The sequence below is a fragment of the Stegostoma tigrinum genome, chromosome 2 (genome assembly GCF_030684315.1).
Source record: "Stegostoma tigrinum isolate sSteTig4 chromosome 2, sSteTig4.hap1, whole genome shotgun sequence".
NCBI classification, from domain to species: domain Eukaryota; kingdom Metazoa; phylum Chordata; class Chondrichthyes; order Orectolobiformes; family Stegostomatidae; genus Stegostoma; species Stegostoma tigrinum.
The window spans coordinates 84,209,319-84,225,565 of record NC_081355.1 but is presented as its reverse complement, the minus strand read 5'-3'; the positions used below and the strand labels follow the sequence as shown (position 1 = coordinate 84,225,565).

Sequence of the window (16,247 nt, the reverse complement as noted above, 5' to 3'; positions counted from 1 at the left end):
TCCAAGAATAAATATCCATGCCTGTAACCATTCTGGTGGTATGTTTATCCTGCACCTTCTCAAGGAATTTCAGATATTTCCTGAAGTGCGGTGACGAGAATCAGGTGCAATGTTCTAACTGCATCTTAACCAGAGGTTTATAAAAAAATAAGCATAACATTCCATCTTTTCTACTCAATGCCTGTTTATGTGAAGTTCACGATCCCATGGGCTTTGCTGACCATTCTCTCAATATGTTGCACCCTCTTTAAAGATCAGTAAATATGCACATCCAAACCCTTCTGTTCCTGCACATTCTTTATAATTATGTCATTAAGTAAACGTTGCCTCTCAACAGTCCTTCTGCCAAAATGCATCGCCAAAAGTTTTTCTATATTGGATTTCATCTGTCATTTGTCTGTCCACTTTGCAGGCCTGTCATCCTCATTGCTTGTCATTTCTCCATTTCTGGTATCATTAGCAAATTTTGAAATTTGACTCCATATTTTATAAACTGTTTATATATAAAACAAAGAAAGCAGCTGTCCTAGCACTGATCCTTGGAAAACACTGGCTTCTACCCTCAACTTCAAAAAACAAACATTGTTTTTCAAAGTTGAGGGTAGGAGCCAGTGTTTTCCAAGGATCAGTGCTAGGACAGCTGCTTTCTTTGTTTTATATATAAACAGTTTATAATAACAACGGCTCCATGTTTAAGGTAATTTTATTACTGAGTTGGACATTGGCCTTCCCATTCCCTCAACCTCCATTTTGGTGATCAGATTTTTATGTGTTACTTTGGCAAACCCTTTCTTAAAATTCATGGAGACAACATCCACTACAATTGCTTCATCAGTTAGCCATGTTACTTCAATTGTGTTTGTCAAAACAATCATTCTTCACAACTTTATCCCTCCTCTTCACTGATTATGGATTGCAAAACCTTACGCACCACTGAGGTTAAATAACAACCCCCCCACCCCACCCATAACATGGCAAAATTAAAAGGTGGCAAGTCGTCTCACTATGTCCATCCCGTTTTCTTTGAAAACCTGGGAAGCATGCCACTCAGACCAAGTGACTTTTCAATGCTGAAAATAACCCACGTTTCCATACCACACCTCTTTAATTTTCATACTTACCTCTATAATCTCTGTTTCGACTAACATTTGATCAGATTCCTCCTCCTTTGTTAATATCTAAACAAAGAAATTAAGTATTCTAGCCTTGCCCTGCTCCTTTAAGCATCTATCACTACATGTTTTGTATTAGGACCCACTTCACTGCTTACTAATTAAAATCTGAAAAAAGATTTTTGTGTCCCTTTTATATTGTCTGCTGCTATCCTTTTCTAATACTCTATTTTGTCAGTTTTATTTTCTACTTTGCCTCCTTTACAAGCTATGTTACTTGACCTGGTCTGTGGGCCTTTCATTTTTGTTTCGTCATATCGCTACCCCTGTTATCACCCAAGATGCTTTGTTTTGCTTCCTTTGTCTTTTGCCCGTGTTCAATCAACTTAACCTGTACCTGAAGCATCTGTTCTTTAAGGGTCACCTACTGCCCTGTAAAATAGTAGATTGCCCCTATTTCTTTTCTAGTGACAGTCTAAATCTTATGATATAATGATCACTCTTGCCCAAATTTCTTCCCATTGACACTTGGTCCATTTGTCCCATCTTATTCCCCAGCGCCAGATCTAGCATTGTCTTCATTCTAGAAGGACCAAAAGTACACTGATCAAGGAAGCTCTGCTAGGCATATTTCAGAGATTCCTCCTCTACCTTACCCTTGACTCTATAATTTTGTCATTCGATATCTAATGTTCCCAATCATCATCTGCAATATTTCATATCTTGCATTTAAGATTTGAAAATTCCTGTCCCACTCTGAGTGATAGAATAATGTTTAAGACACACTGACTATTCTACTTTCTTTCAAACAACTTCCTGAAAAGGCACTTTCAAATATACTTTTAAAATCCATTTGCCTTGTCTTTGGGCCTCCATTTACCATGATATTTCAGGAGTTTGTCTGTATAATCACTTACATATTTCCACCATTGATGCACTTTATCTCAGTGAATCCTTGACTGTCTCTAGTACAGGTTCCATTTTCATCTTCCCATTTTCAAGGAGCGTAGACTTGAGCATATCTGACGTAATGACTAGTTTATTGACATCGTCAGATACAGTAGGATCATATCAAGTGCTATCAGACTTACTTAAATTATCCACTGTTGTGGGTGTAGGATTCAAGCCATTTATTCACCTGTCTCTGAGTGCTTTCTTGTTCCCTCTGTCCCAACATCAATTGAGAATTTGCCTTTATTGTTTCTCCAGGACCCTACACATTTTCTTTCCAAGCCCTTCTTGCCCATAAAGCCCATTTGTGCCTTCTCCATTTATCCTGTTCTGACTAATGGCTGAGCACAGAGCTCTCTCTGGTTCCAATTCAAGATATTTTTGAAATGGTACTCTTTCATCAAGATATTGTTGCTATCCTGCCGATTGTAGCAGTTTCTATCTGCTTCCCCTGCCTTTTGTAAGTAAATCTGTTAGCCCTCTGTTCTTGAAAATCTTCTCCCAGAGTGCTTATGTAAAAAATACATTTGAATTCCTGTATCTATAAACTTCGTGGCATACCTCTAAATGTCACCACCTCTGGCTCTGGCTGATTTGATCTGATTACACTCAGTTATGCAATTGGCTATCCAGGTGAAAAAGTTTGTTATAGCCTCTTTCCATTAGATACATTAACATCAAGTAAGTGTCAGTGTAGTTTAGCCTGATTGTATTTTGTACTATTTATCATAGAACCCACAAATATTAGTTAAACGTAAGTAATATGTTAGAAGGTGAAGGTGCTGCAACACTGGCTTGTGTTTTCAAAGCATTATCTGATCTTGTCTCCATACCAAATTAATTCTTTACTTTCTCACTCTGCAGATGAAGATGGTCTTGGCATCAGTATTATAGGAATGGGAGTTGGAGCAGATGCAGGATTAGAAAAACTAGGAATTTTTGTCAAGACCGTTACAGAGGGAGGAGCGGCTCAAAGGGATAGCAGGTGAGAAAAATTGAAGTTGAAAAGGTGGTACTTTTAGAACTTTTATGAGTCTCCCATAAAAATGTAGCAGGTCTAGAATAACATCCTTGAGTGTGAAGTAAATGAAGTTTACCCCAATTGTTTTACAAATAAATCACAAGTAGCTACAGCGAACTACTTGGCTGCAAAGCTGTAGGACGAGTTAAATACTCACTTACTTGACACAAAAAGGTGGTCATTTGGGTTTTTGCTTGTTCTGGATTTTCTGCAGCAACTTCTTAATGTCATGTGAAACTAACCAAGTTGACAAACATAAGCATCCACGAGAAATGGGTCCTCATGAATAAGATAATATGCTTTGCACTTACAACTGAAGATAGTTAGAAACTGTGGTCTTTCACTCATTTGCTGGTCTTCTCAGTTTCTTGAATGTGATAGAGTGCCAGAACTTTGCTCTGATCTCCTAAGTATAGAAATATTTAATTCAGTTTGTAACCTTCTCCTGCCAGTGCTTATTCAGTTGTAGCTTTATTAGGTTAGTGCTGTACTGTCAGGTATTACTTCCAGGTGTCTGTCTACACTGAAACAATTTGGCTTGCTATTCTGTTCTTATTCAGCCCCATTTAAAACCATTGTGGGAATGAAAGGTATACTCACTGAAGACCATTCTCTGTTTTCAAGGGCTTTACGCTGGCCAACATGCCTAACACTTCTGTAGGCGGAGGTTCTAAGCTGTGAAATACATTCCCTAAGGTAGAGGCAAGGAAATGTAATTCACCGTGGAAATTTGTAGAACTTCTAAGATAAATTGCACATCCTTAACTCTACCATCCCTAATAAGCACGTGTCATGTTTCAGTTTTGGTGCTGGGCCCAAGCATTAGCATTGTTTTATAGATATCATTATCATTATCGTTAGCAGGTGACAGGGAAGCTTCAACTCCATTGAAAATTAGGAAAAAAGTGAAAGGGAAGAACTCAAGAGCTGTTAGCAATGGAGGTAATGGGACCCAAAACGAAGGTGCAAAAACTGGCATAAGGGCACTTTATCTGAATGCTTGGAGCATTTGCAACAAGCTGGATGAGTTGACGGTGCAAATCATGGCAAATGAGTATGATTTAGTGGCCATTACGGAGACACGGTTACAGGATGGTCATGACTGGGAGTTAAATATCCAGGGGTATCAAACTGTTCGGAAGGTCAGACCGGAAAGTAAGGCAGGTGGTGTTGCTCTGACTTTTAAGGATGATATCAGAGCAGTAGTAAGAGATGATATAGGTTCTACTAAACAAAACGTTGAATCCATTTGGGTGGAAATTAGGAATAGCAGGAAGAAGAAATCACTGATAGGCCATCAAATAATGAAATCGTGTTGGGGTGGGCAATAAACATAAAAATAACTAATGCATGTAAAAATGGTGCAGCAATTATCATGAAGGATTTTAATCTACATATTGATTGGTCAAACCAGGTCGGTCATGACAGCCTTGAGGAGGGGTTCAGAGAATGCATACGTGATAATTTCCTTGAACAATATGTAATGGAACCTATGAGGGAACAAGCTATCCTAGATCTAATCCTGTGTAATGAGACAGAAATAATTAATGATCTCACAGTTAGGGATCTTCTCGGAAGGAGCGATCATAGTATGGTCGAATTTAAAATACAGATGGAGTGTGAGAATGTTACATCCAGTAGCTACATCATGGGCTTAAACAACGGAGACTATAAAGGAATGAGGGAGGAATTAGCTAAGGTAGAATGGGAGCAAAAACTTCATGGTCGGTCAATTGAGGAACAGTGGGGGATTTCCAAAATTATTTTTCACAGTGCTCAGCAGAAGTATATTCCAGTGATAAGGAAGAACTGTAGGCAAAGAGAGAGCCAGCCATGGATGTGTCAGGAAATAAACGAAAGTATCAGATTGAAAAAAAAGACTGATACAAAAAAGCAAAGAGTAGTGGAAAACTAGTAGACTGGGAAATCTTAAAAGGCCAATGAAAAGCCAGAAAATAAGTTATAAAGAAAAGTAAGATAGATAATGAGATTAAACTAGCTCAGAATATAAAAACAGGCAGCAAAAGTTTCTATAAATATGTAAATCGTAAAAGAGTGGTGAAGGCAAACATTGGCCCTTTAGAGGATATGAAGGCCAATTTAATAACTGGGAATGAGGAAATAGATGAGACATTAACCAGTTTTCTCGCGTCAGTCTTCTCTGTGGAAGACACAAATAACATGCTGAAAACTAATGGCAAGAAGGTTGTAGCAGGTGAGGACCTAGAAACTATCATTATCACCAAGGAGGCAGTGCTAGGCGAGCTAATGGGGCTAAAGGTAGACAAGTCTCCTGGCCCTGATGAAATGTATCCCAGGATACTAAATGAGGTGATGGGAGAAATAGCAAATACACCAGTATATACTTACCAAAATTCACTGCACTCTGGGGTGGTTCCCACAGATTGGAAAACAGCCCATGTGATGCCACTGTTTAAGAAAGGAAGTGGACAAAAAGTAGGTAACTATAGGCCAGTTAGCTTAACTTCGGTAGTGGGGAATGTGCTTGAATCTAACATTAAGGAAGAAATAGCAAGCCGTCTAGATATAAATTGTCCCATTGGGAACTCCCAGCATGGGTTCATGAAAAGTAGGTCATGTTTAACTAATTTGGTGGAATTCTTTGAGGACATTGCTTGCATAGTGGACAATGAGGAACCTGTGGATGTGGTGTATCTGGATTTTCAGAAGGTATTTGATAAGGTGCCCCACCAATGGCTGCTACATAAGATAAAGTTGCATGGTATTACAGGTAATGTACTGGCATGGATAGAGGATTGGTTGACCAGTAGAAAGCAAAGAATAGGGTAAATGGGTGTTTTTCTGGTTGGTGGTCATTGGCTAGTGGTGTGCCTCAGGAATCAGTGTTGGGACCTCAAATGTTTACAATTTACATAGATGATTTGGAGTTGGAGACTAAGTGTGGTATGTCAAAATTTGCAGATGATACGAAGGTGAGTGGCAGAGCAAAGTGTGTAGAAGACACTGAAAGTCTGCAGAGGGATGTAGATAGTCTAAGTGAGTGGACAAAGGTCTGGCAAATGCAGTACATTTCATCCATTTTGGTAGGAATAACATCAAAATGGACTATGTTTTAAATGGTAAAAAATTAAAGCACGCTGCTGTACAAAGGGACTTGAGAGTCCTTGTGCATGAATCACTGAAGGTTGGATTGCAGGTGCAGCAGGTAATGAAAAAGGCAAATGGAATTTTGTCTGCCATTTTTAGAGGGATGGAGTTTAAAAACAGGGAGGGTATGCTGCAGCTGTGTAGGGTCCTGGTGAGGCCACACCTGAAGTACTGTGTGCAGTTTTGGTCTCCTTACTTGAGAAGAGATATACTAGCACTGGAGGGGGTGCAAAGGAGATTCATTTGGTTGATTCCAGAGTTGAGGGGGTTGGATGATGAGGAGACACTGAGTAGACTGGGATTATACTGATTGGAATTCGGAAGAATGATGGAAGATCTTATAAAAAACATATACGATTGTGAAGGGAATAGATAAGGTGGAGGCAGGGAGGTTGTTTCCACGAGCAGGTGAAACTAGGACTAGAGGGCATCGCCTCAAAATAAAGGGAAGCAAATGTAGGACTGAGGTCAGGAGAAACCTCTTCACCCAGAGGGTTGTGAATCTGTGGAATTCCCTGCCCAGTGAAGCTACCTCGCTGAATGCTTTTCAGACAAGGCTAGATAAATTCTTGAACAGTAAAGGAATTAAGAGCAATGATGAGTGGGCGGGCAAATGGAGCTGAGTCTTAAAAATATCGGCAATGATCTTATTAAATGGCAGGGCAGGCTCAAGGGGCCAGTTGGCCTACTTCTGCTGCTAGTTCTTATGTTCTTATTATGGTAAAATCTGGCCTTCAGTTTGGGTGGCATTATATTTCACCACTTATTCTTCTGTGTCTTTTCAAACTTTCTCACCTTTGTACCTTCTGGAGAAAATCTGGAGACCAATGCTTGTAATACCTCCTTGCTGTTTTTGTCCTGCCTATCTGTAGCTCAGACATTAGTCCTTTGATCATACTTGCCTTTGACCGAGGCCTCCCTCCACCATCTCCAAGGTTGATGCAGCCTTTGGTACATTTGTCAGTAGTGTTGTCCACTTGCGATTTTTAAAAAACTGGTTTCCTTCACAATGTTCCTGGCTGCTGTTCAAGCTTCTTTTTACTTGTTAGTTTGCACCTCTGTCCTCTTCCAGCCATTAGTATGATGTGTCAGTCTGTACTTTGGTAACTTACCTTTGACCCTAAAAACATTAGCAGAATTACAAGAATTTACAAATCAAATTTTATCGAATATCTGAAATCATGTCAAATGTGGTACCTTCACGAGCTGGTTATATTAAAATTGTGCCAAGAACCTTTGACCAGTTGAGTCTGTACTGCCAAAAATATGCTCCAGCCTACACCAGTGCAACTTTCCCATAATAGGCTCATAGTCTTGAATGTTATGATAGTCCAAGTACTTTTCTTAAAGTTAGAGAGGTTACCAATCTCAACTACCCTCCTCGGCATTCCAGATCCCCATTAAGCTCTGGGTTAACAGTTGTTTTTCCTGAAATCCCCACTAAACCTCCTGCCCTTAGTTTAAAAGTGGGCTGCCATGTTCTCGATTTTTCAACCAGGGGAGCGGCTGCTTTGTATCCAACCTGTTCATGCCCCTCATATCTTATACATGTCTTATCAGCACCCCCTCAACATTCTCTGCTCAAAGAAAACAGCCTGAATTTTGGCAGCCTCTTTTCATAGCTGAAATTCTCCATCTTAGGCAACAACTTGGTGAATCCCATCTGCACCCCCCTCCAGTACAGTTACACCCTTCATATTTTTTACAACAGCACATAGTACTCCAGCTGTTGCCCGATCAAAATTCTGTGTAGTTCCAACGTGACCTACCTGCTCTTATAATCTGTGCCTTGAAGTGCCCTGTACGTTGTCTTAGCTAACCTATTAAACTGCCCTACCACCTTCAGGGATTGGTGAACAAGCATCCTAAGATCCCTCTATTCCTCACAGCTTCCTAATGTCCTGCCATTCATTGAATATTCCTTTGTCTGTCTCCCTGTTCTGAAGTGCAACATCTCATATTTATCATGACCAAATTCTGCCTGCCACTGATCTGCCCATCTGACCAATCCATCACTATCCTCCTGTAACCTAAGACCTTCCTTCTCCCTGTCAACTATCTGGTCAATCCTTGTGTCATCTGCAAACTTACCTTTAATTGCCTCTATGTCCTCATCTTCATTATTTAAGAATAAAACAGACAATAAAGGACTCAGGATAATAAAATGTGAGGCTGGATGAACACAGCAGGCCAAGCAGCATCTCAGGAGCACAAAAGCTGACGTTTCGGGCTTAGACCCTTCATCAGAGAGGGCCAATAAAGGACTCAGCACTGATCCCTGAGGTATGTGACTTCAAGCTAGCCTCCAGGCACATAAACAACCCTCGATAATAAAATGTGAGGCTGGATGAACACAGCAGGCCAAGCAGCATCTCAGGAGCACAAAAGCTGACGTTTCGGGCCTAGACCCTTCATCAGAGAGGGGAATGGGGGGAGGGAACTGGAATAAATAGGGAGAGAGGGGGAGGCGGACCGAAGATGGAGAGTAAAGAAGATAGGTGGAGAGAGTGTAGGTGGGGAGGTAGGGAGGGGATAGGTCAGTCCAGGGAAGACGGACAGGTCAAGGAGGTGGGTTCCCTGCAGCCATATGGTATCAATGTGGACTTCACCAGTTTCAAAATCTCCCCTTCCCCTACTACATCCCTAAACCAGCCCAGTTCATCCCCTTCCCCCACTGCACCACACAACCAGCCCAGCTCTTCCCCCCCACCCACTGCATCCCAAAACCAGTCCAACCTGTCTCTGCCTCCCTAACCGGTTCTTCCTCTCACCCATCCCTTCCTCCCACCCCAAGCCGCACCCCCAGCTACCTACTAACCTCATCCCACCTCCTTGACCTGTCCGTCTTCCCTGGACTGACCTATCCCCTCCCTACCTCCCCACCTATACTCTCCCCTCCACCTATCTTCTTTACTCTCCATCTTCGGTCCGCCTCCCCCTCTCTCCCTATTTATTCCAGTTCCCTCCCCCCATCCCCCTCTCTGATGAAGGGTCTAGGCCCGAAACGTCAGCTTTTGTGCTCCTGAGATGCTGCTTGGCCTGCTGTGTTCATCCAGCTTCACATTTTATTATCTTGGAATCTCCAGCATCTGCAGTTCCCATTATCTCTCACATAAACAACCCTCTACCGCCGCCCTCAGTCTTGTACCACTAAACCAATTTTGGATCCACATTAGCAAGTTACTCTGGATCCCATGATTCCATGCCTTCTCTATCAGTTTCCCATGTGGGACCTTGTGAAAAGCCTTGCCGAAATCCACGTGAAATACATCACTTCCCCTACTTGCTTCAATACACTCAGTTACTTCCTCAGAATGTTCAACTAGATTTGACAGGCATGATTTCCCTCTGACAAAGCCATGCTGACAATCCCTGATACAGTGTTGCCTCTCTAAATTGCGATGAATTTTCTCCTTCAGTGTTTTCCCCAATAGCTTCCCAGACATTGATGCAACACTCACTGGTCGATAGTTATCTTGTCTGTCTCTACTGCCCTTCTTGATAAGTGAAACTACATTAGCTTTCCCCAGACCTCTGATACGTCTCCTGTGGCAGGAACAGTTTAAAAATTTGGGTCAGATTCCTTATTATTTTCTCCCTCGTCTCTCACAGTAGGCAGGGATGCACCTCATTCAGACCTGAGGATTTGTCCACTTTTAAAGCAGCTAAAAATTTCAAAACTTCCTCACTGCATCTGTCAATCTGCTCAAGAACTTCACAGTCTATCTTCTTGAAATCTGTATCTGAATTTCCCATCTCCCAAGCAAGGACAGGTGTGAAGTACTCGTTTAGCACTCAACCAGTGTCCTCCAGCTTCATGCACACATTTCTCCCTTTAGTCCCTAATGGGCCCTCCTCTTCCCTTTGATCAACTTGTAGAATATCTTGGTATCCTCCCTAATCTTGCCCACTAGCATTTTTTCTGTTCTTTCAATGTTCACCCTCTGTGCTCTCCTGATTATTTTTCATCAAATTCCCCCCTGCATTCTCTATTCTCCTGTAAAACCTCTGTTGTTTTACTCACTATGTACCTGCTATATATCTCTCTCTTCCCTTTTATCTAGTCCTGAATATACCTGGATGTCCTGGGTTCTTTGGGCTTGTTGCTCCTAAAGAGAACACGTCAGGCCTGTACTTTCTCCCACAGTTCTGCTACAGGTTTAGCTTTAACAAACTGTTCCCAGACTGTTTTGGTCAGTTCCTGCCTTTTCTAATAAAATCTGCCTTACCCCAATCCACAACCCTGTTTGCAGACCCCTTCCTCCTTTTTCATAACAAACCTGCCAAAGTCTTGCTGTTGTTTTATCTGTTGGATATTTTCTTTTAATATTCAATGGGAAGGCAATATATAATTATCCTTGGCTGTTTGCACTCTAAATTTGTCAAGATGGGTAAGAAAGTTATTGAGAGTTAGAAAATACCAAAGAGGCATATGGACAGTATAAGAGAGTGGGCAAAAGATTGACAGTTGGACCATGAAGTGGAAAACCGTAAACTTGTCCACTTTGACTGGAAGAGTGCAAAAGCAGTATATTATTTAAATGGAGATGGAGAGAAATTGCAGAATTCAGAGTTACACAGGAATCTGGGTGACGTGGTATGTAAATCACCAAGTTAGTTTGCAGATGCATTGAATGATTCGTAAGGCAGATGCAATGTTGATGTTGCTTGCAAGGGGAATGGAATATGACACAGTTAAATTGTACAACTGCAGTTCTATAATGCTTCAGTGAGATTGAATCTGGAATACAATGTACAACTTTGGTCTCCTTAATTCGAAAAAGATAAAATTGTGTTAGACATAATTCTCAGAAGACTTACCTGACATGAAGAAAGGTTGACAGGTTGGATCTTTAGCCTGTGGAGTCTACAGGAGTAAAAAATGATTTTATTGAGATAAATAAGGTCCTGAGGAGATTTGACAGATTGGATTCTGAAACGAAGTTTCCTGTTACAGGAGAAATCACAAACAAGAAACAATGTTTAAGGAGAAGAGATTTCCCTTTTAAGATGGAGAAGAGAAAAAGTTCTTTTCTCGCAGGGAGTCATTTGTATGTGAAATTCCTCCATCAACAAAAGATAGCTGAAATGCCTATAGGCAAATGTAACACTGCATTAGGTACGATATTTGTCAAAAATGCCAAGGCTAGTACACTATTACAATGATCTACAGAATTATGTTTGGCAAAATAAATGTAAGGGTTGGTGTAACATTTAGCAGTGCACAGTTGAGTAGTCTTGTTTATTTACTGATGCAGACTACAAGATAGAAACTGAAAATATGAAGATTGTTCAGTTTGTTCAAAAAAAGTTTCAGCCATGTATCTTGTTCAGTGTTGTCTCCATGACAGTTTTCCATATGGATAGTAGCATATTACACTATTTACATAATACATACACTGTCCTTTGTATAGAAAGTGACAGCAGTTCTGCAAGTATCAACAGGGAATGAAACTAGTTAATCGAAAATAGTTTTCTATTAGAGTATTTCCAAGAGTCGCAGATGTTTCTGCTACAACTTTCCTATAACAGTTAGTAAGATTTTTTTCTCCGTATTTTTCAGTATATATACGTGTTTTTGTAATGTTTGTTTCTGATCTTCTTTTCATAAAGGATCCAGGTGAATGATCAGATTGTGGAAGTGGATGGAATCAGTTTGGTGGGTGTTACCCAAAGTTTTGCTGCCACTGTTCTAAGAACAACTAAAGGCAGTGTCAGGTAAGGAAATGTTACATTTAGCTTTTAGAATATCAAATTTATTATTTGTGGTATTCTCTAAGGGATCATCTACAGATTGTTTCGACCTGAAGTTTTAGGTCTTAAAACCATTATAATGTAGAATGATACTTTATTATTAAATTACTTATAAAAATATCTAATGCAACTTGATGTTATTAATGTGGAGACTTGCTAATGTGATAGTGGCTATAGGCAGAAATGGGTGAAGTTCAATTTGCCATTGGATGAGTAAATAAATTCCCAATGGAGATGATTCTGACTTTGAACATATAGCTGTCTGTGCTCAATCCGGTCTTGCTCACTTGAATGATCTGCCAGTTGTCTCTCAAAGATGTGCATGCTGGTTATCTAGCAGATCTCAGTGCTGAGATGCAGAACCTAGCTTTTGAATGTGAGTGAGACACAAACATTGTGCCTAACATTGGTTACTTTTTATATTTCTTCTTGCTGACTCTCTTAATTGACTTTTCAATAACTTAGGTAGATGTCTCTTGACAGTTTGCAGAGTATCCCGGTTGTGGCTAGAGTAAATTCTCTAAAATTGTTTCTGTTTTCCAAATTCTCCCCCTTTGTTGTTCTCTTTCGTTAGTTTAACTTGATTTGTCTCCTTTCATAAATTTATCGCTCCTTCCTTAGATACTCATTCTTCATATGAAACAGCATGTACAAAATTAGTTTATTTGAACTATTGGCTCCGTTACATTGAGGGCCAGTTCCCTGTACTGTACTGTGAATCTTGAGGGTGAAACATTGAGCTGCTTGCTCCACTTTCAATTTACAGATGACAACCTGTCAATCAGCATGAGGCAGAGTTTCTATCCATTTCTAGGAGAACATCAGTTGAAAAGGCCCAAATGAGATGCACTCATGAATTATGAAGGAAGTGGGTGTAGAAATTGTGGGGACATTGGTTGTAATCTTTAGTCCTCCCTGAACTTGAGGAGGTCAGAAGACTGGAGGATTGCAAACATTATGGCCTTGTTCAAAATCAATTGTTAGGATAATCTGAGAAAATACAGACCAATTAGTTTAACTTTGATGGTGGGGAAACTTTTGGAAATAATTTTCTCCAGTAAAATTAGTAAACTCTAAAAATTGTGTTAATTAGGAAGATTTAGCACACATTTCTAAAGGGAAAATTTGAAAATTATAGGTCATGGTATAAGGAGGACAGTGGCAACATGGATATAAAATTAGCTGAATGAGATGGAGTGTAATGATTATGGGACATTTTTTGGGTTGGAAGAAGGTTTGCAATGGAGTTCCGGAATGGTCGGTATTAGGCTCTGTTTTTCATGATATATATTATTGATCTGGATATTAGATAATTTAAAGATAACACTGAAGTTGGAGAAGTTGTCAACTGTGAGGCAGACAGAGGGTATTGGTAAGTTGGAGTGGGTGGATAGTTGAGATGAGGCTCAATGAAGACAGTTATAATGTGATGCATTTTGGTAGGCCATAGAAATACAAGATACAGTAAGGCGTACAATTATAAAAGGGGTGCAGGAAGCAGAGGGACCTGCATCTATATATCTACAGATCGTGAAAGGTAGCAGGAAAGATGGAGAGAGCAGTTTAAAAAGTGTACAGTTTATTAATGGGAGCATAGAGTGTAAAAGCAGGGATATGATGTTGAACTTGCCCAAGATGCTTCATACACATCCACTGGAATATTGTGTGCACCCATGAGCGTCACATTATCGGATGGATGTGAATGTATTGAAGAGAGTGCGAAAACAATTTGCAAGTATGTTTCCCAGAGTGAGAAATTTAAGTTATGAGGATAGATTGAAGAAGTTGGGATTGGTCTCATTGGAGACAAGAAGCCTGAGAGGGGATTTGATAAAGTTTTCCAAATCATGATAATATTGGATAGAATAAACAGGGATCAGCAGTTCTGCTTGTAAAAAAAAGAGACAGCATAGATTTAAAGTGCTGTGCAAAAGAAGCAAGGATGACATGAGGGAAAAGAAACCTGTTACAGTGTGGAATGTATTTCTTGGAAATATGGTGAAGGCAGGTTTAATGGAGACATTTAAGAGGGGATTTGATGATTATTTGAGTACTATTAGTGTGCAGGGAAACAGAAAAGGCCGGAGATTGGTATTAGAAAATGGAACTGGTGTGGGCGTGATGGGCCAAATGGCCTCATGCAACATAAAATTCTGTTATTCTGAGATTTTATGTTCTGCCTCAGCACTATGTTGCAGCAGTACCAATCAAGAATGGTGACAACTGTTTGCGTTTCAGATAGGCCAAGGAGATGTCTTATATACAGCACCTGGTAGTGAATGATCTGAGATTTAGATATATCCAAGATTTTGCTGTGACCAGGCTATCAAGGATCCTGACACTCTGCGAGCTGATTCTGAAGAGTCAGTACTAAAGTCAAGGACTGTTCATGTGTAAATAAAGGGTGACTTGGATAAAGTCCTAAGGTGTTATTCCGAGGGAGGTGTATGCCTAAGAAAGGAAAAAGAGACCGATTTGGGCTACAGAGTTGAGGAGACTGAGTTACGCCCATTGGAAGATAAAGTATGGGTGATCAAAAGTGTCCTGCTCCCAATTCTGATGAGGACCTCAGGTCATTTCTTGGGCTGGTAAATTATTATGGTGAGTTCATACATAACTTGGCCTCCATCCTGGTACCTTTGCATCAATTCCTTAAAAAGGGTCAGCCTTGGAAATAATCACATAAACAAACCGTAGCTTTCAGTGAAGTGAATAAACAGCAGTCATTCTCTTAAGGTGTTGACACACAATAATCCCAGGAAAGATCTGGTTTTGACAATTGTTGCCTCTCTGTGCAGTATTGAAGTGGCATTAGCTCATATGTTTCTAATGGAGAGGAACACTCCATCAGTAATGCATCCAGGACTTTGGATAATGCGGAGCATATTTACCCCCCAGATAGAGAAAGAAGGTTTGGCAGTCACATTTGGAATCCAGAAGTCCCACCAAAATATCTATTGATGAAAATTTGTGATAATCACAGTACACAAACTCCTACTTGGTCTGCACAGCGCAAGACAGTGCCACCCATTTCTTTGGGCTGTACTCAACTGTGGGCTCTAATATGAAGTGCTCATAATTACAAGTTAGAACACCGTCCGGGAGGTCAAGTAGCAAAAGCGGATGCATTGAGCTGCCTACGATTGACAGACAAACCACTTGTGGTACTGTCAATGGAAGAAGTGTAATGTTATTCAGTTTTTTGGAAACAGTCCCAGTCACAGCTGACAGTATCAGACTTTGGATGCAGAAAGATCAAGTCTTTTCATAACTGAAACAACTGGTGATGACTGGGGAAACCAAAGGTCCATCATAACAAGAACTGGAAACTTTTTGGACCAGGAGAGACCAACTCATCAGTGAGGACAGTTTTATTGTTATGGAAAGAAAGAGTGACTGTCCTGAGCAAAGGCTGCCACCAAATGCTAGGAGACAAATGAAACAAATACAATTGAAACAACCTCCCTGCGTCCACCTTATCTATTCCCTTCATAATCTTATATGTTTCTGTAAGATCTCCCCATATTCTTCTCAATTCCAATCAGTATAATCCCAGTCTACTCAGTCCCTAAGGGCTCAGGGCTAACCAGGGGTCTCCAAAATTAAATGTTGGTGGGAAGTTATGTCTTGGCCAGGCCTGGGCACAGACTTAACCATGTTGGTGGGGCAGTATCCAATGTGCCAACAAAGACAAAAATACCGCGAACAACTTCTTCTCAGTTGAATGCCCAGGTAAACTTTGGAGTCAGTTGCACGTCGACTGTGCAGGTTCTTTCATGGGTTTAATGTTCTTAGTCATCATAGATGCCCTCTCAGTGGTTGGATGTGCATGGGGACCTTTCATCAAACCATGGGATGATGATAGAAAAACCGTATGCATCTTTTTTAATACTTGAATTCCTGGAAGTGTTCTTGGCCATCATTTACCAACAAGGAATTTGAGTCTTTCCTAGTGTTGAAATGGGATTCAACATACCATGCTAGCTCCCACATGCAACTACAGGGATAGCACTGGCAAAGTTGTTAATGGGTAGAAGACTCTGCACCAGGTTAAGTCTGATTTTCCCAGACCTCGGGGCAGTGGTAGGTGGGGAAGAAAGGACATTAGGAACGCCATGGCTAGTGACAACACTTCACTCAGTGAGAGATACAGTTTGATTGAGGGGATGAAATCTGGTGAATGAGTCATGGAAGTGGCTCCACGTTCGTAATAGACATGGTCGATGTGAGTTAAGAACCAGTTATATTTAAAGTTCAGGTTGGTACGATGATCCTGAACT

At 40.6% G+C, this 16,247-nt stretch overlaps 1 protein-coding gene across 8 annotated transcripts in view; it reads left to right on the top strand.

Annotated features, from left to right (window-relative positions):
* Positions 1 to 16,247, top strand: part of ppp1r9a (protein phosphatase 1, regulatory subunit 9A) — a 284,663-nt gene that overhangs the window by 97,499 nt on the left and 170,917 nt on the right. For all 8 annotated transcript variants that reach the window (XM_048557978.2, XM_048557949.2, XM_048557927.2 and 5 more), the window contains exons 3-4: positions 2,928 to 3,048; positions 11,827 to 11,931. In XM_048557978.2, the coding sequence (XP_048413935.2) occupies positions 2,928 to 3,048; positions 11,827 to 11,931 (226 nt within the window). The remainder of the gene's footprint in view (positions 1 to 2,927; positions 3,049 to 11,826; positions 11,932 to 16,247) is intronic.